Raw genomic sequence first — 24,608 nt, forward strand, 5'->3', positions numbered from 1 at the left:
ATCCACCTGGCACTAATACTATTCTTGATTAGGCATGAAAAAGGATGGGGGGGGATTTGGGAGGAGCCTAGGGTTCAGCCTCTGAGGAGAACCTGAGCAACAGTTGCCTTTTCGTAGATCACCATAGTGCTACTGCCCTGGAGAACTGCCTCTGCATATGCTGGGTAGAAAGAAGGAGTAGGTAAAGGCACCCAGAGGTCTATGTATTTTACACATTCTAAAGCCAGCCATAGATGGATCGAATATCGGTCAGTTCAGCAGGGACCAGCTGAGATTTGATCCATCTATAGGCAGGATGATTGTAACCAAGTCAATCCATCTATTGACTTGGGTACAACCAGCCTGTCAGATTTTTCTACATACGATTATTACCTGTGGCTTTAGCCACAAGCAATAATCTAGTGCCCACCAGCAGAATGCAATAGATCCACTGGAGGAATTCCCCCATCAACACTGACTGTGAATCAAGCAATTCTCTTTGCTTTCAATATTGGTAAAAGGAAAAAAAAGGTGAACCCTTATGAAAAAGTCAGAAGTGACGAAACGCGTCATGTCAGAACGTCAAACCGGAAGGAGCGGCACGGCCATCTTGGATACTGGAATTCAGTCATACGAACTGTGGGAGAGGATGGACCTTTCTTTGTACCCAATGTAAGCTTTAATAATAAAATCACGGATTTACTTTTATATACTCCACTGAGCATTGTCTTCCCTTCCGAGGAGCGGGGAAGTCTGGATTGGGCACTTCAGGAAAGGGGAAGTCACGGATTACCCAGGAGGAGTCCCATGCCTGTTTATATTGAAAGAGGGTAATGGTACGTTATCCTGCAAGAGTTGTGGCACTACTTATATTTGATGCATGTGATCACGAGTAGTTTGATGTGGATTAACATGGAATGGTTGTGAAGTTTCATTATCCATGAGAGGGTAATGGTATTTAATTATATTTGATTGGTGACACTGTTTTTGGATTTTTGCACTAATCACAAGTTGAAGTGTTGGTTTCTCACGAGTGTGGGTTTAGGAGGAATCACTTTAAGTGTCACGAGTGTTTTTGTTTTAAAGATAATGCACTATATTTAGTTTATTTTTTTTTAGGTATCTTGGATTGAAAAGCTACGAACTGGATTGATTTTCAACACTTGGAAGAGTACTTTGTGTGGACTTTTGCCTGGACACTTATATATACATATACAATATTATAATAATTTTATTATTTTATGTATGAGGGTAGATGATGGGAGTGTGTTAGCGGGATTACAGAAAAGGTCTTATTTTACTATGCAGACAGCATTTGGATCTGGGACCCATGGTACACAAGGAGCTCTGTTTAAAAATATTTGTTTGGTTTTCAAGCATAGCCTGAACACTTTTTATCTCTTTGGATATTGGCATTGACAGTTCAGGTTATTTTTAATTGTGGAGATAGTATTAAAAAGTGACTCCTTGATATCTGATCTAAATTTTATCCTGATTCTTTTTAAATATAAATCTAGTCAGAAAAGATAAGAATTTTTGTGAGTTTTTGTATTGCTTTGTGGCCAATTCTTGGCCTGGTGACAACAGTGCCATTGTGTCAGGTAGCAAGGACATATTTTAAAAGTAAATAGATAGCTAGAAGAGTGGATAAGCAGACATTCTATGAAACAGTGTTATCACGTAACAGATCCTCAATGAAACAACCATGTAATTAGACTGCAGGCCTTTCGTATTTGGCACTTCGGATAAATATATTCAATTCTCTTTGCCTGTATTGTCATTTTTGTTGCTATTGAATGATCAGATATACTTTGACCTCAAATACAGAAAACATATTTCACTTACATTTGATTACATTTTGTCCTGAAAAGCTGAAATAAACAGCAGTCTGCCTCCACCTTAATTTTTTAAAAAAAAAATCTGAACTGGATTGGATGGAAAGAAATGATATATAACTAGATAGATAGATAGATAGATAGATAGATAGATAGATAGATAGACTTACTGGTTGAATGAAAACATTTTAATTTAAATGAACAAAATGTATTACCACTTCTTGTGATGATTGGCCCAGCAGATACAACAGCATTTCCAGAGAGACCCTGGGGTGCTAATGTAGTCTTTGTATGTACATCTCTTTTTTCTCTGTTATGGCAGCTCTGTGGGGGTTAAATAGCATACACCATTAACATCACATTTTCTTTTGAAAATTGCAGTGTTTTTACAGAAAGGTTTTTTTGTCTTGCTGTTTCAAAATAGCAATCAATATGACTATGAATATAGCAAATTATCCTAAGTTTTAAATATATATATATATATATATATATATATATATATATATATATTTTAATAGACAATGTAGTATGTGAGCTTAAGGTTTTTTAATAATAATTACAAAAAAATAATTTGCAGATGGCTTCAATCTTGATCCCAATGTAAAAAACAAATGTCTTGCCTGAACTCAATGGTATACCAGCCAGTGTACAGATAAAATGTTATACAAGGAATAAAGCATAGAAAAACAAGATGACAATAGGTGTCAACCAAAAGAGGAACTCAGAATACAGAAATAAAGACAAAAACACAGAAAATATCCTGTCCAAAGCCAATCATATAGGTAATATAGGTAGTGAAAACTTTTGAATCTCTTTTTTTTAAATCACAAAACAATCCAAGACCTAAACTGTTGGTTTTGATTAACTGCAAAGCAATGGAATCAAAATGACACCAATCAAACATGACTGGAAAAATCCAGTTGAATTCTATAGGATTTTCAATTTTTTTTCTCAGTTTGTGTCTATTTATATATTCACAGTTTCCTTCAAACTTTTGCTCAGTAACTTATTTTGAATTTGTAATTCCAGCTGTATAGACAAAATGTTAGTGCTTTTCAAACTGCATGTGGGCTTTGTTTATGATTAATATATAATATGTATTTTGTGAAGATCAATCAATAAATTAAATTATTAACAATTTTAGCAAAAATAAACATTTATCGTAAAAAAGGATAAACCAAACTGATAAAATTAGAAATGTGCTCATCCAAAGGAGCATTCAAATCAAGACCAGTTTCAACTTGACAATTGATGGGTGGATTAAACATGTGGATAATAGATTAATTAGTTTCTGAGGCTTGTACACTACACTACCATGTATGACCAGTTTTAGAGTAGCCATACTGTATATGTACTGTAAAGCCTGCTAAAGCTCTAGTACTCAGTTTTACCGAGTCCAAGAAGGAATCTCAAAGCAGACATTACATTATCTTGTATATCAGTGTACTAACCACTTTCCCGCCGCCCTATAGCACAAATACTGCTACAGGGTGGCAGGGGTGTGCAAAATCATGTATATATATCCCTACCAAAGCTGCTACTTGTGGCCTCAGCTGTCAATCAGAACAGAGCCATACAAAGCAGTGTGCTTACAGGTGAAAGTACAGACACAGCTTATTGTGAAACAGCACACAGTTAACTCTTTGATCGCCCCACAGTTAACCCCTTCCTGCCAAGTGCCATTAGTACAGTGTCAGTGCTTTTTATTAGCACTGATCACTGTATGGGTGACACTGGGGATGTCAGTGACACCACGGCAGTTCCCCCCAGTGTCAGAATGCCCACCGCAGTCCCGCTATAAGTCACTGATCGCTGCCATTACTTAAAGTGGGACTGTGATATTGCAGAAGACATTTTTACACTAACTGACACTTTTTGGGCACCAGTGACACTAATACAGTGATCAGTGCTAAAAATATGCACTGATTACTGTACTAATGACACTGGTTGGGAAGGTGTTAACATCTATGGTGATCAAAGGGTTAAGTGTGTGCCTAGCTATGTGCCTGATGTACACTAGGTGGTGCTGGAACAAGGGGAAATGATGGATCATGTTCCCAGCTCTGCAGGGACACATAATCAATCACTCCCTCCTGTCACAACAGAGCTGTGCCTGTGTAAACATAGGCACAGCTCTGTTCTTCTTCCCTGCCCAACAATCTGCAGTTGCCAGCGAACATCAATTGCAGCTTGGCTTCTGCTGTGACATATACATGATTTTGCACAAGAGAGCAGCCCTATGGCAGTAAAGTGGTAAATTTGTCTAAATGATAAATACATTTGAATTTGCCACATCCCCTATCTTGAACAATATTTTTCTATTTTGCTACCCTTATTACTATACTTTAAAACCACCCATGAGAGATTATATGCACACTCAAATAGAGTTCAGAAAAAAAAGGGATGAAGAGCTGAAACTACACACTGCAGAGCTCAGTGAGGAGAGCACTGATCAGTTTGTTGGGGGTCCCTCCCCTGTCATCACTTTTGGTGTCAGGAAAACTTGGTGTCAGAAGTGATTTATGCTAATAACAAAGGAACAAAACAGCAGACAGAAATTACATGTTAGTGATCTTGATTGAGACAAGTACACACTATAGAGGGATATGCTTTGTTCATACTTCATGTCTGAGGTTTAAAACCACTTTAAGTTCTTGAAAAATATAAATAACCTTAACATAAATGGTTTTAGCTTGTGATCTGCACTGGAAAATAAGTTGCTGCTGCCACTAATACACCTGTTCTCTTTTTCTGAGCAATATAATGTATTGAATATTTTTAATTGCATTCTACAAACTGTCACAATTTTAATTTTTTTGTGAGCTGATGAATATTTTTTAATTCTTTATTTTAAGTCTTTATGTTTATCACATTAATTTGTGTTTTATTTCAGTGTAGCTTGGCATAGATACAAGAATGGTAAACTAATAAGTCTACAAGGAATTAAAATGATGAAAATAAAAGTGGAAACAGAAAATATAAACAGCACAAAACTAATAACAACTGTTAACAGGTAAACCAGTCCTTTAGCCTTATCCATTTCCATTATAATATAAGCCATCAGTCATTGGGGTTTAGCATGTTCCAATGTATCCCGTCATTACTGAAAAAAAATTCAATTTATTATTTATCCGAGATGTGGTGTTCAAGCTGTCAGTTATTGCAAATTCATATAACAGAGTTATAGCAGGGGTGAAGGATTTTCCAGAGCATACCTAATAGACAATTTGCTTTAATAAGAATGTGGTTTATGAGCTGCTATACCTGGTTTTGAAGATAATCTAAAGGCATAGCTAGTACATGATGGAATTTGTCTAATTGAAAGTGAGTGGCCCTATTATTGTGTATACTAATCTGGAAACCGCATTCCAAAAAGTAGTAAATTTTAAATAGCTTAAAAATAAGGTTTATATTGTATATTGTATTCTGAAACTATGATTACACTAACAAACATTGTTAGCAAGAAAAATTTCTACCTAAACATAAAATGAGATTTTATGGGTGTTTTCCAATAACGCCTCTGGTTTGCAGTTAAAATGATGAATGTGTTCCCAGCATAGAATATATACTGTATATATATATATATATATAGTATATAATGTATATATGCTGTGGCAAAATACATTAACACACTTGTAGATTCACTGGCTTAATCCCAAATTGGAACTGGTGTGCATGTTTAATGTACACACTGGGATGACACTCAGGTCTGTAAGTTTCTGTGAAACACAGGTATTATTGTAAATGGTTTTATCTACTCAATAAAGATTGCATTACATGTTGGTGCTATATAAATATAGAAAATAAAGAATATAAGAAGTAAGAATAATTTAGTTTCAATCATGAAATTTTGATCTACTAATAAAGAGCCTTGCTAGTATTTTGCTTTAGTGTATAAAGACCAGATGAAGAATAAGATGACCAGAGATATGTGATGACCATCTTCTGATATGGTCAGGAACCAAAACAATTGAGTGGGTGGGTTAGGAACCCACTGCATATAAACCACTTTATATACGGTATAAAGGAGATTAGGAGAAACTGGCCTAGAAGACATAAAGAGAGTGTTTTATTTCATGCATGCACCCTCAACTGTTTTCCATGGTCATGTCCATATCATGTCCATTGTCAGATTAAGCTAATTAGAACCCAGTATGTTCATTTTAATCTTTAAGATTTGCTTTCTGGGGCAGTAGAAGATAGGAAGGCAAAGTGAAGAAATAGTCCAATTCAGCATACAGTTTAATGAGAACGTGAATAAAATCTTAAAAACTATTTCTTTAAGGTGATGAGGCATGAGTTAACCAAATATTTATGTTCATGCAACTTGTGTGAGTAAATGACGCAGGTTAGGTTCATATATTTTCATGTGCAAAAAAATATAGATGCAAGACAATTATAAAAAGGTAAAGTAATGGACAATATATGGTAATGGGGCATATCAGATACAAGATGCAGGATGTAATGGAAGCTATTAGTTACAAGATAGTATAATTCAAGCTATCGTTAGGAATATGAAGAGTTGTTAGAAGTACCTGTTAGGGAGCAGGGCTTAGCCTTGAAGTCAGAAGAATTAAAGCCCATAGTATAATATGTCATGGTGAACGCTAGGTGACACCAAACTTACATTTTTTTATAAGATACACTTGGATGCTTTCCAAACACCAAGCACAATAAGTAGAGCAATACTAGAACTTCATAGAGGATTTTCACCCTCCCTCACAATCATTCTTTTCTCTCCCTTGCTTACCTGACGCTGGGCGGTGCACATTTCATATAAACAGAGGATCCAGCATTTTCCTGCTGAGATCAATTTCTCAGCAGTCGCTGCTGTGTCCCGAGCCACCATGTTCCTCTGCAATGGCATTGGAAGGTTGTTCTGGTTCTTCTGGTGCATACTTCTGAGGATGAATGCTAGGCCCACCTCCTCCTCTGTTAGTTAATTGGATGACATTCAGGGCTCCCAGTGCCTCCTAGGATATGAGCGTCACATATCTCAGGAGGCCCTGGGGGCACTGACGCCCTTCACCTATGCAAATGATGGAGTGTGGGGGATGGGCCAAAACTAATTCTTAAAAAAAAAAAGTAAACAAACAAAAAAAACCCCCACAACATACTGTATGTGCATGGAAGTGAGATGGAGAGAGGCCAAGTCCATTTAAAGGGTGAAGATGCACTTTAAACTTAGCAACAAAGTGAAACCAAGGACACAGGGAATGCTGGAGATGCTTTTTTGAACAACAGAATTACATTCTGTGATATTGATATATTCTGTAAATTAATTACACCGTACTTCCTAAAAGTAGATGGAATGATACACATTACAAAACAGGGCCAGATCTAGCCTGCCTGATGTGGGGGTGCAGTAAAAAACATCAGGGGGGCAGAGGATGCGAGGTCAACAGGGCAGTGTATAGATGTCAGTAGGGCAGTGTACAGATAGGGACAGCAGTTTGTAGGGCAGAGTACAGAGGTCATTAGTTTGTAGGGCAGTTTACAGTGGGTTATTAAGGCAGTGTACAAGGGTTAGCGGGGCAGTGTACAGGGGGTCAGTAGGACAGAGGATGAGAGGTCAGTAGGGGAGTGTACACGACTTAGTAGGGCAGTGTACAAGCAGTCAGTGGGGCACAAAATAGGGGTCAGCAGGGCAGAGGATGGTAGATCAGCAGGGTTGTGTAAAAGAGTCAGTGGGGCAGTATACAGAGGTTCAGGAGGACACAGGATAGGGGTCAGCAGGCAGAGGATGGGAGGTCAGGGGACTGTGTCAGTAGGATAGTATACTTTGGTTTAGTATGGCAGAAGATAGGAATCAGCAGGGCAAAGGACAGGGGTCAACAGATGAGATAACAGGGGTCAGCAGGGTGGAGAACAGGGGTTATCAGGGCAAAGATAGGGCAGCAGGGCAGAAGACAGGGCAGTAGGGCAGAAAAAAGGGTGTCAGCAAGGTAGAGAAAAAGGAGTCTGCAGGACAGAAGACAGTGGTCAGAAGGGCAGTGTATGGGGGTAAGCAGGATGGAGGACAGAGGTCAGCAGGGCAGGGTACAGAGGGTCAGCAGGGTAGAGGACAGGGGTCAGAAGAGGAGAGGACAGGGTCAGAACTGCAACATAGCAGCCAGCTATATACTGCAGATCAAGGTTGTGTCTGTAAGGGAATCCGATTTCAACAGTGTGTTGAGTGGGGAGGAGCCCCCATGTGTGAGCATCCAGTCTTGGGGTCCTTGGAGGACATAGTGGTGGGTATTGAAACTGTGTAAAGTTCGATGGATGGAGTGATCCTGTGTCATCAGCTATATGGAGCAGCGCTGTTCTGACAGGAGGAGGGGGCAGAGCACAGAACCGCTAATCCTTGCTCTCTCGTCACTTTCTGGACTTAACTGCTCCAGGCTCCCTTTCCTTTGTCCCGGCTCTGAGTGTGGGGATGGGGGGGAGGAGCTCAGCAGTCTGGGAGGGCACAACTGAAATCTGGGAGAGCGACGCCCACCCCAGCAACCCCCTAGATCCGGCCATGTTACAAAAGCTGCCTGAGGTTGCTTTTGATAAAGCATTTCCATCATAGTGCACATATGTTATGAATGAAATAGGAAGAAGTCAGTTAACATGCTATTAGGCTTTTGTGAAGAGATACCAGAGAACTAGGAGCAAACACCACACAGATACAGTTAGAGAATACAAATGGCATGTTGGTAGTGCATAGAATCCAGAACACCTGGGCTACAAGACATCAGATTTAACCAGTACCTGGTTATCGATATATCCATGTGTGAGAAAGTAGCAGGGAACATTGTACATCCCTGCTATGGTTACAGATAGGTACAAACATTAAGTAACCCTGAAAAGAGTAAGTGCATGGCCTATATTTTCACAAAACTGGGTAGGATCTTGGATGTTTTAGGAAAAAGTACAAGTACAAGCCTACATGGTTTTTCTACAAACCTGCAAAGGGATCCTGGGTGACTTAAAATTAAGTACAAGCTTTCAAAACTGATAAATGCTTTGGCAAATCATCTTCTAGACAGTTAGCAATATATCATAGTTTTCACCAATGTACTAGTTTTTTAATACTAAACATCATATTTAACAACTTACAGGTGTAAGAAAAGGGCAGTCATCTGATCGGCACAGCTTTGTTACACAATGCAAGAATACTGTGGACATTTTCTGGTTCTTGTGCTTGACAAATCGGAACACTTCAAAAGAGAATCTTCCCATCTGGCTCTTACCATTTTCAAATATTGTTGTCTGTGGGTCTTTATCACAGCTTTATATTAAAGAATGAAAATATAATTTAAAACATTTTTAAATAATATATATCTAATTCAGTCAAAGATTAAAACAGTGGTATATCAAACTCATTTTAAATACTGACTGATACATGAGTTTTCCTGAGATAGTTAACGGTTAATGACTAGCTTGTGACAGTTTTTAACTAGCTAAATACAATCACCAACCACTTTATTAATTACACCTGTTCACTTGCTTGGTAACACAAATTGCTAATAAACCAATCACATGGCAGCAACTCAATGCATTTAGGCATGTAGATGTGGTGAAGACGACTTGCTGAAGTGCAAACCGAGCAGCAATATAGGAAGAAAGGGGATTTAGGTGACTGAATGTGGCATGGCTGTTGGTGCTAGACGGGCTGGTCTGAGAATTTCAAAAACTGCTGATCTACTGGGATTTTCCCACACAACCATCTCTAGGGTTTACAGAGTCTGGTCCGAAAAAGAGAAAATATCCAGAGAGTGGTAGTTGTGTGGACGAAAATGCCTTGTTAATGTCTGAGGTCAGAGGAGAATAGGCAGACTGGTGATGCGACATTCAGATGGTAGGATCAGAATTTGGCGTAAACAGCAGGAGAGCATGGGTCCATCCTGCCTTGCATCAATGGTTCAGGCTGGTAGTAGTGATGTAATGGTGTAGGGATATTTTATTGGCATTAGCAAGGTGTACTTAATAAAGTGGCCAGTGAATGTAGAACCCCCCAACAAATTGAAGAAGAAAAGCACACCTAATAAGGCTGATTTACTAAAGGCGGCAAATTGTGCACTTTGCAAGTGCAGCTGCACTCATTTTCCCCAGAGCTTAGTGAATATGGTGAAGATTCACTTTGTAAAGAATGGCTACTCAGGTGCAAGGGAAGTCTGTGCTTTATATTGGCTCAGTGGGGAGGTTTTTCACTTTTTAAGTCACATCACCTGAGCCCATCTTGTTAAGCCCCATTCATATTTGCAAATGGGGCCATTAACAATTAGATGCTGGAAACCCAGCAGGGTTTTTAGGCAATTAGCCACAGATGGGAAGCCCAATGGAAAGTAATGGGAGACTGACAGCTTCCACAGCTGTTTGTGACCACTTGCATGTAATCTGTATGGAAACAATTGCCTGCAAATGATTGGCCTTTCGCACAGTTTGTTTCCAGGGCCGAGCATTCACAGGTAATTGCTGCTTGAGCGATTTCACATGAGTGGAGCTGTCTGCCTCCCATTCTTTTCAATGGAGCTTCTGCCCACAACTGTCAGGAACCACTACTGGTTTTAATTGGTATTTGCAAATATGAAGAGGGACTTCCTCTTCCCCTACATCGTAGAAGCCATGGTTTCTACATACTGTAATGAGAATTGTCAACATGTCTGAAACAGCTGTGTGCATTTTGGAAGTCTGGAATAAATGGCTCTGTATTATTTGGTTGTATCTGCTGTAGTATAAATGAGCAGGTCTAAATGCATAGTTGAATCAGGGATATAATAGAATTATTTATTTGGCTCCTCCCATTGGTCAAACATGAGGAATAACCGTTTTATTCTAATAGTTCTCTTCTGTGTTTGGCAGGCTTAAAAATAAACGGTAAGAGTACCTTCTTTGTTTTACTCAATAAAGATAGCATAGAGAGGAAGTTATGTACCCCATAGCAGCCAATCAGAAATAATCTCCTTACTGATTTATCTAAACTGAAATCTGATCACTTGTATTGGGTCGATTTTAGTTGCTCTTTGTTGTACCGTAAAAGCTGGAATGACATAAATAATATGAACCATTAAAAAATCCAAATTATCTTAGCTGTTAGATCATTGTATTCAGTTTATCTGATACTCTGAATTCTGTGTATTCAGTCATTTCTATTTAAATTTATATTTCCACATTAAATTTTCACCTCAGGGCTCAAAATTTATCATACTTTTAAAAAGTGTAAAACATAAAAACGTTTCAAAGACTTTTATCAGCTTTTTACATTGATGTTTATATGATTAATCTTCTTGATGTTCTACTGTATATAATATGTTTTATTGGACAAAAAAATATGTGTGTAAATATGATGCTTTGGGTTACAGCTACTTGCACATTCCTTTTTTCCTACAAAATAAGCCTATTTATGTACCATAATGAAAGGTGTAAGGCTATTTATCAGTGCACATATCATTCTGTTACCTAAAAGTGTTAAAACACATATACAAATAATATTACAGGTAAAACTCTACAGTGTACAATTTCTTCTTCAAGCATGTACCTTGGATACCTTTCAAAGGTTTATTACAGACATATTACCTGAGGAAAAGATCATATCTGATGTCATCGTTTGGATTTCCAGATGGGGTGGTGTAACAGTAGTCCATTAAAACATTCCACCTATATCAATAAGTAGTCACTTGGTCAGTTTAACCCAATGAAAATGGTGATTAACTTTTCCTAGTAAACATTTTAAATACGGTATACCCAAAAGATTAAAACTGTAATCAAGCAGTTAAAGACATAGGATGCACTTTATACATCCTAGAGCCCTTCCCTGGAACTCTATGATGTATGGAAATTTGAAAACTTGAAAATGAAAATGGAAAAAAGTTGACTTCCTTAGTAAAAAATCTTTCCCTTCCAACTCTTAATTAACCCCTTGTTATTCCTGTTTACTCCTAATTAACACCTTCCACTCCCTGCTCTCCTTGGATATTTTTATATATTTATATGAAACTTTGAAAAAGAGAAGGCTGCTGCATTTTTGAATGAAAACAAAAATATCAAGTACCCGTATTAAGCAGCAGTCCTAATTGTGAACTCATACACACAAAATTTTAAATAAATACCATATAGACTGCGCTTGGGCCGTACAAACAATAAACTTAGTGACAATAAGTACATAATTTGTGAAATGCAATAAATATTTGCTATACTGGTATTACTACTCAGTCCCAGTAGGTGAAAATAAAGTGCAAAGGTGCTAAATCCTTGATTGTGAACTCCGTAATAAAGTGACAGGTGCTCCACTGTGTTCAGACTGGTGCCCCAAATGGATTTGCACTCACCGTCATCCCATGACCACCTATCTTCAGGATGGTCATATGCACTTTTGGGACTATCCCAGTGTGCAACATTGTAATGGTAACTGGTGTTCCTTCGCAGGGGCTATATCAATACCAAAAATTCTCCTCTCCTCCACAGGCAGTAATTCAAGTAATCAGCACAAAAATAAAAACAAAAGCAGACATCCCATAGTGTAAAACCGTAAAACCTTTAATGGTGGGGACAGACTGTAAAAATTCAACTCACAAGAAAAGTGCCCATAACCTGAGCACTTTTTTTGTGAATTGCATTTTCACAGTCTGTACCCACCATTAAAGGTTTTACGGTTTTACCCTATGGGATGTCTGCTTTTGTTTTTATTTTTGTGCTGATTACTTGAATTACTGCCTGTGGAGGAGAGGAGAAATTTTGGTATTGATATAGCCTCTGCGAAGGAACACCAGTTACCAATAGCAACGTCGTTTTACGCCTGTGAAGGAACCCCGGTTACCATTACAATGTTGCACACTGGAATAGTCCCAAAAGCGCATATGACCATCCTAAAGATAGGTGCTCATGGGATGACAGTGAGTGCAAATCTATGTGGGGCACCAGTCTGAGCACAGTGGGGCACCTGTCACTTTATTACGGAGTTCACAATCAAGAATTTAGCACCTTTGCATTTCATTTTCACATACTGGGACTGAGTACTAAGTTTATTGTTTGCACGGCCAAAGTGCGGTCTATATGGTATTTATTCAAATGAAACTTTGTAGTAAAAACCTTACTCAAATTGATTTTAAAAAATGCATTTTTAATTTTTTTTTCCATTTAAAATACATCTCTCTCTCTCATTATATATATATATATACTGTGACAGTGTGGCAATCTGTCACCCAGGATTCTCAACAAGCCAGGTTGAGGGGCTCCAGGGTAAGTGTTTGATACGGAGGAAAGTGGCTTTTCACGTTCCTCCTTTGTTTGTAAGGTCCATTTTGGGAGCTGGAGCCTGGAGATTTCGAAGCGATTTGGGAGGGATGAAATCTCCAATCCTGGGACCAGGTGTTGGAATAGGCCAGGAGACTGATTGCACAGGTGTGTTCAGGCCTTTAGATGGAGTCAGGACCAGAGTTCTGGGCTCCACCCCGGCAGATAGAAGTCAGGAGGGCTCCACCCCGGCAGATAGAAGTCAGGAGAGCTCCACCCCGGCAGACAGGAGTCAGGAGGGTCCACCCTGGCAGACAGGAGTCAGGAGGGCTCCACCCCGGCAGATAGGAGTCAGGAGGGCTCCACCAAGGAGAGGTGGAAGCCAAAAGCGGCAAGGAGCTTCTTGGGACTAGCTGTGTGCTAATGGCCAGCTGTGTGCGAGAGCCATGTTTTTGAAAGAGTCTGCAGGAGACAGATGTAAGCCTGAAGAGGAAGGCCAGTGGAAGATTGTGTATATCTGAGAGAGCCAGGAGGCTGAATTTTGTGTATGTGAATGATCGATACCCCTTTGTGGGAAACTCCTGATGTTTTGAACTTTCATTTAAATAAAAGTGGGCTAAAAAGGCCTTAAAAAGCAAGCGAGTTGCTGTGTGCGTTTAACAAAGCTCTATCATTTGAAGCAAGTTCCCACAATATATATATATATATATATATATATATAAAATGAAATAAATATTTTAAATGCAATATCAACAAAAGAAAGCCTTGCTTATTCCCAAAAATATGTCACAAGTAACAAGTAGTTTTCAAGCCAATAGGCCAATAGCCAAAGTGAGAAAACAGATCTGGATCTTACCAGGTTAAAAACCTTTTTAGATACAGCTGCTAAAACAGTCTTGTTTACTTGTAAAATGTTGTGGTCTTTGTGTAATTGAAAACTAGACATTCATCAGTTTTCTGATGTTGAAGAAGTTCTCTGTCTACACAGAAAGTGCATAGGTATCCATCAAGTGAGATCAAGTCCTGACATGTCAGCTTTTTTTTTGCTTTTTCATATTTATATAGGAATAGCTGAAAAAATGTAGCATGCTATCAAATTTCTATGGAATAAGCTCTGGGTGCGGGTTGCTGTTTGAGGCTGCAGAAAATGGAATTAATTCAACAATACAATAGTCAATTGTCAACAATGTACTTTATGGCCAATGCACCTTAATCAGGTGACCTAGAAGGGACAGTTATCAGGGTTTTCTTATGTGTCCTTATAAAAGTAAGGATTTCCCGCAGCATTTGTTCAATGCATGTTGTATGAGACATTGTTAATTTAGAGGGTGATCATCAGGTATGCAGGGAGAGCTAGCTGATTGCCGTAAATGTCTACAGTTACATGCGTGTGTCACAGGCATAATCACAGTGTGTTGGCCAGGCCTGCAGAAGATTACGGACAGATAATAGAGTTTTTGCTGGAAGGTAGTTTATTGTAATGGCTGAAAACAGCCATATATATATATATATATATATATATATATATATATATACTGTATGTAGTGGTAAATTCCGCATCACTGTGGGTAGGGAATTTCTGCAGCAAATTAGGGGCAGATTACAGAGTGTCTGAAGGGATAGGATGTTACCACTGGTGAGTTCTGAAAATGCCTATGCCTTAAAGATGGAAAAAATAACCTAAACATTTTTAATAATAAAAAAGTTAAATGGTAACAAAAAAATGCTAATCTTGAAATAGTGTGCAAAATAAATTGCATAAAATAATTATTAATTACTAATGGTGGATGGGAAAATGAGTAGGTCTGGACCCGAGTTATGAAAGGTCATGTTTCTGCCCTATCTATCTTGTTTAAGAGACAGTTGGCCTCTCACTCCTTGAATAAAACCCCTAACTTGTTTTGTCTTCTCTTCAAAAATAGCCTTTTTTAACATTACAGATATTGCTAACTCTATTCTATCATACAAGTTGTGATTCTTTGTAGGTCTCATTAGACACCAGTGTCTAATCTGGTAGTCTTGTCATGCAAGGAACCCATTTTTTTTTTTGCTTTATTTTTCTACAGGGACAAGGTAGTGTTTACGCCTAGCCCTAGAACATTTTTTTTGGAAGCTTCCAAGTTGAATTGCCATCTCTGCCTGTGTTTGCTTCAGGTTGGCAGCAATAGCCTTTACCTTTTGAACCAAACGTTCACCTTTTGGTAAAAAAATAATAAATGCACATTTTTATGCAGGTAAAAAATGTGTATGTAATATTTTTTGCTGCAGGAGCCTATAAAGCATTGCCCCAGGTCTCCTGCAGATCTGTCAATATATCTGCTTGCCCGTACGGGATGTATGAGCAAGCAGATATACTAACAGGAAGATTCAATGAACTACCATGACGATTCACAGTACCATGGTAGTTCATTGAGAACTATAAGCTGACAGCCACTGAGGCTGTCGGGACTTGTAGTTTCTCATTCACAGAGGAGTGACCCAGTCGGGTGGGAAAAGCCCTGCACAGTCATATTTTTTAAAATTTGACAGCTAGCAGGGGGTAAGATCCTCCGCTAGCTGTCAAAGTGGGGGATCACTGGGGGGCAGGGGCCATTGCTTTCATAACATACTGTATGTTATGAAAGATGAACTTATGCTTTTCAATGTAATGACAGATATGAGAAGGGAAAAAGGGATATAATTTAGTGCACCCAACATTACAACAGAAATATTAAAACACGCAAAAATGGAATGCCAAAATACATACACTGTGAGAATCAAACTGTTCTGTAACACCACACAGATTAAAAGAATCTCCCAAGAATGTAATAGGAAAGAATGGTGTTTTCTTATGATGTTCTTAACCACTTGCCGTCTGGCTGCTTTTTGCTGGACGGTGGCAGTCCAGGGGCGGGTTGCCGTTCATAAACGGCGCCCACCATTTTGGAATGTGCAAGCTCCCTCGGAGCGCACAGCACCATGATCCAGTGCCCGGTGTGTCCTCCGGACACAGTGGAACACCGATCATCATACAGGACCTCTCTGCGAGGTCCCGATCATGTGATCACTGATTGGCTAATCAGTGATCACATGCAGAGTAGTAAGCAAGATGTCACTTCTGACATCATTGCTTACTACATGTGAAATCTGTGAATGATAACAGAGGTCACATGGTACAAGGCTATTCACAACAGCCTTGTACCATGTGACAAGCTGTGACCATTCACAGCTCACACAGTATTTCTCAATGGCTACAAGAATGCAGCCAGAGAGAAGGAGAAATGATTGCTTTTACAGCCTTTATGGATGTAAAAGCAATCAGTGTAAAAAAAAAATATATATATAGTACAGTGTCACCATGGTAACACTGTACTGCTAGGGTGACAGTATGTAAAAAAAAAAAATAATAATAATAATAATATTTAAAAAAAAATGTAAAAATTTTTTTTCAAAATTATAATTTTGGGTTATAAACTAATTTGGGTTATTTTTTTTTTTACTAAAAAGATATTGGAATAAATGTTGTCCTAGATGTATGATGAAATATTATTTATTTGCAAAATTGTATAAGAAAAACACTTTTTTTCAAACTTTTTGGACTTTTTCATTTATATAGCAAAAAAAATAAAAATCTCAGTGTTGAATAAATACCACCAAAATAAAGTTTTATCTTTCTCAAAAAAATGCTAAAAAATTCATATGGGTACAGTCTTGTATGACTGTGCAATTGTCATTCAAAGTATGATAGCACTGAAAGCTGAAAATTGGCCTGGGCAGGAAGGGGGTTAAAGTGTCCGGACTTGAAGTGGTTAAAGTAACATAAAAAGGAGGACACTCTCACTGCTGTACAGTATTTTTACATTTCTTTATTAATTGGTATGTGTTCCTCATGGCAATGCCCAGCTCCCTATACCATTTATTTTGACAAATCCTAGCCTATTTCCCTTAAAATTGCCCAGCATTTATTTTCCAGATTCATCCCTATAGACTTTAACAGGGTTTTGATTAAAGTCATGATGGGTTTTACAAATGGCCCATGAATCAAACCTAAGCATACTCACTCACCCCTATTAAAAAAAAACAATCTAATATGCATAACACAAATATGTATTTATATTTGCTCTAAAGAAAATATGAGCACAACTGGTTAGGTTGAAATCATTGTTTATAGATGTATGTTGCATGAAAGGAGCATAATAATACCAAATACAGTTGCTGAATTTTTGTGCTGAAGAAACATTGTTTCTAAATCTTGTTTTTATGAACTGAAAAATGTTTGAGGGAAAGGAATAGCGATTAGGTAAGGTTTTTCAACAGATTATACCATTACTTTGTCTCAGATTATTCATTTAGTAGTGTCTTCTGATCTCCACAGAAATAAGAATGTCACTCTCATTAGCCAAAATCAGTTTGGCCAGGTTTCAATTTATAACCACCCTAATTCTGTTGACAAATAGTAAATAGAATTAAATTGTATGTAGAGCTAAAATGTTTTTATTTTAGTTTTGGGTAAAGTAGGGAAGTGTTAAAACCTTTTTTGCAGTTTATTTTTTTTTTTCGCTGTTCATATACCTTTGGGGAAATTTCTGTTCCCTCCCTACCCCAGAGGCACAACTGGAAGTTAGAGAAAATTTCCCAAAGCGAGGGTAATTTCCATTCTAGGCAGCTTACTCACAGAAAGACATCCTCATTAAGAGATTTGCCATGATTATTATTATTATTATTATTATTATACAGTATTTATATAGCGCCAAAGGGTTTGCTCAGCGCTGTACAATAGCGAGGGGGACAGAACATGAGACAATACAGTAACAATACAATATACTAGGGGTTCGAGGGCCCTGCTCTTTCGAGTTTACAATCTAGGAGGGAGGGGTGATCACTTGTTTTAGCAAAATTGTTGACTTTCCTCACTCTCTTTCTAAATTATAATGGTCACTTGTACAGAGGGGTTAATCACCCCAGTATGGACACTGACAAAAATAACTTGACATAGGGTTTAATACTTCCCCACCCTATCCAAAACTACCAAAAATGGTTTTGTCTAGAGATACACTTTAACATTAAAGGTATGGTAAACATTCCTATGTGCACTTTGTTTGTTTTTTACTTGCATAAGGTGTGCATTGATCATGTAGTTCCATGGTGTCATTTGTTTCCCCGTATACACAGCCTATAGTACAGTAAATCTTCCCATTCCTGTGTTAGCAGTATCTGTTTGCGTTGAAACAAGAGGCATTCAGCATGGCTCTGCAGAGGTTAATAGATGATTTTTTCTCTATAGTGTGAGACCTAACACTTCCTGTGTACGCAGTAATTAGATCTGAAAAAACACAAGCAGGCAAAGCATTCACAGACACACAGAGAGCTCACTCATGCATATTGGAGATGAAGTGTTTCACCATTATGATGTGTAGCACTCCCACATTTGTGATGTAACATAGAGGGGGTAGTGAGGCATGCATTGGACATGTTGGGGTTGATTTACCAAAACTGGAGAGTGCAGAATCTAGTGCAAGAAACCAACCAATCTAGAAACCAATCAGCTTCCAGTTTGTTTTGGTCAAAGCTTAATTGAACAAGTTGAAGTTAGAAGTTGATTAGCTGCTATGCACAGCCACACCAGATTTTGCACTCTCCAGTTTTAGTACATCAACCCCTGTGTGACTCAGGAACAGGAAGTTTTCCTGTCCCTTTGGTGCGTAGGAACACGATAGCTGCAGCAATACATAGACACAAGGGAATCAATCAGCCATGAAACTGCTACCACAACATGTGAGCTCTACATTACAGGGAAAGGCAAACAAAAAATAAAGGAAATATAATTACACAAATACCTACAGTAGTTAAAACAATGAACATATCTGAAAGTTTACAATACCTTTAATATAATGGACAGCTAAACAACGAAAGTTATAAAAGTTATGTTTTTGTAAGCAAGTTTTAAACAGCTTTGTGCTTTCATATAAACGTGATATAGACAGCTGTAAAGCCACCTGATCATTTTTATAGTCCACAACTATAACCAACCCCCCATATGTGTCCCAGGTCCCCCTGTGCTCTCCATTAGCTCAAAATATGTATTGCTGTTTTCAGAATGTAGAGAGAAGAAACATCTGTCTCTTGGGTCAGAGATGTCTGATTGCAGCTGATGCAGCTAGATAAAACAACAAACTGAGCACAATCTGTACTCAGTCTGGTAGGGTGGAATTCGGAGCAAGCATTAGTTAGAGAATATGTCATTACAAATTTTCATATTCCTGATATGTATTTGCTGTACCATGTACTTTGTGTTGCTTCCTTTGTGTGAAATCTGTGGTATTCCTGCCAGTCCCTCTGCTTTCCTATTAATAACTGACCACACTAGGTATGAGAACACGCACACACCCCCTGCACAGCTATTCCCTGGGAAGAACAATGAGCATCTGTTTCTCCTCCCCTAGCTCTCTAAGATCCATATGCAGCTGAAAACAAAGGGTATGTGATCATTCAAAAAGAGGGAAAAGTGTATTTTTTTATGTTTTTAAATGTATACACAAATGTTTTGCCTTTTGTTTCTATTTTAAACTGAATAGGGTGTTTTACAAGGTGAAGGTTCCCATATACTTTAGGTACACAAAAATTAAAGTATATTCAAAAAATGTAAAGCCTATCTGCACATAAATACAAATGCACACAAGTACATAAACAACAACTTCATGGCACATATTAGGTATAATAATGCATGCCAGAGTGAGAGGAATATTTTCAGGAAAATGTATTAGACTTAATACTAGATTGATAAGATGTAAGGGGTTAAAGTGTTGCCTATGGAAAATTCTGGGCATCATTTTTTTTAATCTTTCAGTGGTTTTTATTGAGGTTTTATAACATACAAAACGATTGTAAAATGTACAAAGTACCTGTATAAAGAGGTAAGGTGGATCACAAAGCATAATGGTACATGGTATAAATTAATAATGCAGAGCATGGCTTATATTGCATCAAAAACTATAAAGGATACCAAGAGTTCTAAGAGTATGGAAGTGGGGCAGCAAGGTCTAAAATGCACCCCTGTACAACCAAAAACAAGCAATTAGGGTGCGTGTTCCTCATCAGACAGATAATAGCCTGTATAGCATTGGGCCTCTGGCAAGGGGCAGCGGCCCAAAAAAAGACATGTGCCAACACAGTGTACACATCACCCCATACAGAGGGAGATAAAAGATTTTAAGCAAATAGTAATATGTCCTGTGTAACCAGGCTTACATATGCAGCGGGAGAAGAAGAAGAAAAAAGAAGAGAGGGAGGAGAGAAAAAAATATAGGGGGATGAGGGAGGAGAGGGTGGTGGGTAGGAAAGGAAGGGTAGGGGAAGGGTTGGGGCAAGATTGGGGAGGGTCCAAAACCTCAGAGCAGATTCCTGAATAAAAGTATACACCGGTTAGAGTGACCACAGAGGCGTTTTGGTTTCCCCCAATAATTGGAGACCTTTTAAACTTCTTGAGCTTGTCCTGCAAGACTGCTGCCAGGTTTTCAATAATCAGATACCAGGCCAGCTTGACTTTAACCTGTGCTTTTATAATCAGAACCACAGGTTTCCTATTTTTCTCCAAGGTCTGTTTGGCGGCAGTGAAAATAAAAGATGTTAGCTGAAATTGATTGGGCATGCATTGAACAGGCTTCAGGTTGAGCAATGCCTAATACAGTAAGTGTTCTTAGAAATACTGGTGTCTAAAACCGTATAAATGAGTTGGTATACCCTTACCCAGACTTTTATTATCCTGGGACACTCCCACCATGCCTGTACTAAGGTACCAGCCGAATCACAGCCCTGGAAACAACAGTCTGAGGCACCTTGGTTACATTTTGCCAGCCTCGATGGCACCATGTACCAGAGCAACATGAGTGTGCCCAAAATTTGAGACCATTGATGAGCTTCCAGTGGAGACCCCAGGTCCACCTTTCATTGAACAGTGTAGGGCAGTTGGTCAAACATAAAACTGCCTTTTGCCAAAAGATCAGTATAGCAGGTGCGCTCAAAAGACGTGAGGGTGAGTAAGGAGTCCATATGCTTCAAATGGGAGTGAACAAAGTTGCACAATTGGAGGTAGCAAAACAGCTCTAATGCAGAGAATCTGATAGGAAGTGTGCAACTTGTTGTAGGTCAGGATTTCATAGGGGATTAGGAGGTCTCGAACGCAATGGAAACCCGCAGCCAACCACCGTCAGAAGCGACCAACCTCCTCCATGCCAGGACTAAAGGAATGGTTATGAAGGTAGCGAATGGAAAATGGGGAGAGTTCAATTGCCTCGAAAATGTAATTGAATCTCAGATCTTAAGCGAGTGTTCTAGTATGGGGTTGGATATGTGTTTATTCAAATTCAGAAAAATCCAAATGAGTATATCTATCACAATCAAAGCCACCAGATATGCTCAAATACTCACCACAGCAGCGTATTAGTTGTTGCATGGTAGGTAGCCAAAGAGGCGAGTTGTGCGGGCCTGTAATAATGTTGAATCAGGGGCATGGCTAAGACCCCCCTCCACCCCCCAAGGGATCAAAGAATATGTGGTGAAATGTTAACCGGTCAGGAGAATCATTTTAGGGGAAGCGAACCTGCCCAACCAAGATATTTGATATTGTTTCCATGACTCCAGGGTTGCGGATAACTGGCATAGCTGGGTATCATAGTTTACCACCATTTCGTGACTGCAAACAATTTTAAGTTTTGACATATTTGGCATCTATTTTGTCGACTCAGCCTCATATTTCATAATTTACAAAAAATATGGAGATTTTACTGTGCTTCTTTACACTAGCATTAATTTGAATGTATTTTTTACTGCCAATATAGATTTGCAAGCAGTTGGCTAACATTGTGTGACATAAAAATTTTCACCTGCCACGCTTTTATTCTATAGGTCCTTTTCTTTCAGAAAATATATCATGTTTTATAGTTTAGGTGTGCTTTAGGTAAAAAATATGTTTTTTTAGAATAATTGGAAAACAATTAAATGACTCTGGCAGCCAAAGATTTAAAGGCCTTCATTTTTCATTTCAGAGTGTATTTTTTGAGATATGTCCTTGTTTCATTTTCAAATATCTGTACATTTTCTTTATCTGTAGAAAGTTAAAAAAACTATTGAAAAATCCTTGTTTAAAAATATAAACCATTATAATACAAATCAAAGCATGAAACACAAGCAAGGACAGTGGTATTCTGCTTCAAAATACCGTCCATCAAGGTTGGTTGCTCTCACTGCTGCATATATTTTTGTTTTCAATGGCAATCCAGCGCTTGGTATCAGCAACTGCTGGCTGTAGGTTGAATCCTGCAAGAGTAAGAAGTAATAAAATGAATTGCTGCCAAGAACTATCAATTTTGTTTGGTGAATTAAATACCTTGCATTATTATGATACCAGAAACAACAGGACAAGATTTATGATTTGAGAGGGTGGGTGAAAATAACTATAGCATATACAATATGTATATAATTTAACAAGCATTTATTGGGTTTGACTTAAAGCGAATTAAACCCAAAACAAAATCATTTGATGTGGTGGCTGCATTGGTTTTCTTTTTTAGGCCTTTTCCCTCTTTTTTTACCTGTGATCTGACCAGAAACACACCTATTAGAGTGTTCCCCACTATGGATTAAGAAGCACAGGGGCATCTTTAGACAGCAGAATTGTTAATCTGGTGGGAGGGGGGTAGTTTTAGTCTTTTTAAATCTGCTAGTACATCTAATATGGACATTTTGCTATCTCTTCTAGATGTGTTTTGGCAGAAAAAAGTATGGCATCTGTAAATGCATGTAATTCAGTTAGGTATGTTTAGACGCGTTTAGATGCATCAAGTGATTGGGCGTTAATTCATTTTATTGGCCAGAATAATAATTTATTCTGGCTATTGAAATAAATTAACACTAAGAGCTTAATGCACCTAGCGCTTAGGCTTGTTTAGATGCATTTATACATGCTTAGGCATATTTACGGGCATCAAGTGTTTTTTCTGCCAAAACTCCACTGCTTCTGGATGCACAGGCTCCCTAGGAGCAGCATTAAAAAACGTCCAGTGTGCATGAGGCCTAATACTTTATTTGCAGTTAAACAGTTGTTTTGCTTTAGGGATAAAGGCTTTACATAATCATTGTAAAGACCCCTGTCAGTGGTGAATGGTTTCTCTCAACCCTGTAACTGCTGCAGCTGGAGGAGAGTTTTTTCTGCTGAAAGACTTACTGGCTGGATCACTAGATGAAAATAAAAGGCAGAAAGCCTAAAAAAGAAAACGAATGCAGTCACCAGATCTAAAAAGCATTAGATAAAAACTTCAAAGAACTAGTTGAATGCTAGCAAAAATACATTTAGGTAGAAGTATTAAAACTGGAACACTCCAAATCTGGAGGAGCTATGCATGGTAGCCACTCAGTTTCTAACTTCAGCTTATTCAATGATGCTTTGGCAATCAAACCTGGAAGCTGATTGGTTTCTATGCAGAGCTCCACCAGATTTTGCACTCTCCAGTTTTAGTAAATAGTCCCTATTGCTTCCCCCTTGCACACCACATAATGAGTATTTAAATAAAATATATCTTTATCTTATTCAATATGTTAAGTGAACATTCAGTTTACAGAGTGAACATTTGGTTTGCTAAGTGAACATTTTGTCCAAATGTGAGCTTTTAAGATAACCAGGAAAGCAAACATAGAGAGTGTTGCAAGCTTGCATTTTCAGCCTTTTGAGTTAACCATAAAATCACGCTTCTCCACACCCAAGCTTTTGTTGAAGGCTGATTAGCAAGTTTAAATTACATTTTCTAATTTACATAATTACTTTGTATAACTAAGTGAATACCAATGTGTAAGCAAAGACAATATGCTATTATTTACTGTATATCTAAATAGGCTCTTTTGTTTTGATTTCAATAGCTTTTTGACAAAAAATGTTTCTGTTAAAAAAACAAAAAATCTAATTAAACAGAACCTATATTCTCAAAGGATTTTCACATAAGTGTTAAGGAAATAGATATATCAGGTTTGGGAGGATGCTAGTGGGTGGAATCACAGTCTAACTTCTTATAATTTTTACATTGCTTTGGAAAGGTCTCTGGATCCAGTTTCATCTGCCTGTAATCATTTTCAGGAGGTCTCACTCTTATTGCCGACTTGTGGGGTATTTTCACATTAGAAATTTCAGTTAGAGGAGTGAAACGTTTTAGTTTAGTTTTATATTTATTGTGACAGAGATGAAGAGAGAACTTTCAGAGAGAAAGCAAACATTTACAGTGTCAACATTTTAGCACTGATAGCTTTTGGCACCAAAAGATTAGTCTTTAATGCATAAGGTCTCAGAGCTGGAGATGCAAGCATGCCAACATGTAGTTAAGTCTACTTAACTAAGAACTAAAGGCAATATTTTATTCATTTTGGATAGAGTGAGGGAGGTAATAACCCCTGTAAGGTTAATTTTTGTTATCTTTGTCCCATTGGGGAGATTTATCTTTACTTCCTGTCCCATAGCCAAAACAGGAAGTGAGTGGAAATCATTGAAAATTAAGAGAATCCCCCAGGGTACCCCAAGTCACTGAACTAGTGTCCCCATTTGAGCATTACTTTTCTGCAGACAACCCA

At 38.2% G+C, this 24,608-nt stretch overlaps 1 protein-coding gene across 1 annotated transcript in view; it reads right to left on the bottom strand.

Annotated features, from left to right (window-relative positions):
* Positions 1 to 24,608, bottom strand: part of LOC149450203 (zona pellucida-like domain-containing protein 1) — a 125,452-nt gene that overhangs the window by 47,919 nt on the left and 52,925 nt on the right. Inside the window, exons 5-8 of the mRNA XM_089692231.1 lie at positions 22,213 to 22,310; positions 11,361 to 11,441; positions 8,901 to 9,072; positions 2,030 to 2,138 (exon numbers count right to left, since the gene is read on the bottom strand). Of these exons, the coding sequence (XP_089548357.1) occupies positions 2,030 to 2,138; positions 8,901 to 9,072; positions 11,361 to 11,441; positions 22,213 to 22,310 (460 nt within the window). The remainder of the gene's footprint in view (positions 1 to 2,029; positions 2,139 to 8,900; positions 9,073 to 11,360; positions 11,442 to 22,212; positions 22,311 to 24,608) is intronic.

Source organism: Staurois parvus, unplaced genomic scaffold, assembly GCF_062004578.1.
Source record: "Staurois parvus isolate SC_StPar_1 unplaced genomic scaffold, SC_StPar_1.0 ptg000580l, whole genome shotgun sequence".
In the NCBI taxonomy this organism is placed as follows: domain Eukaryota; kingdom Metazoa; phylum Chordata; class Amphibia; order Anura; family Ranidae; genus Staurois; species Staurois parvus.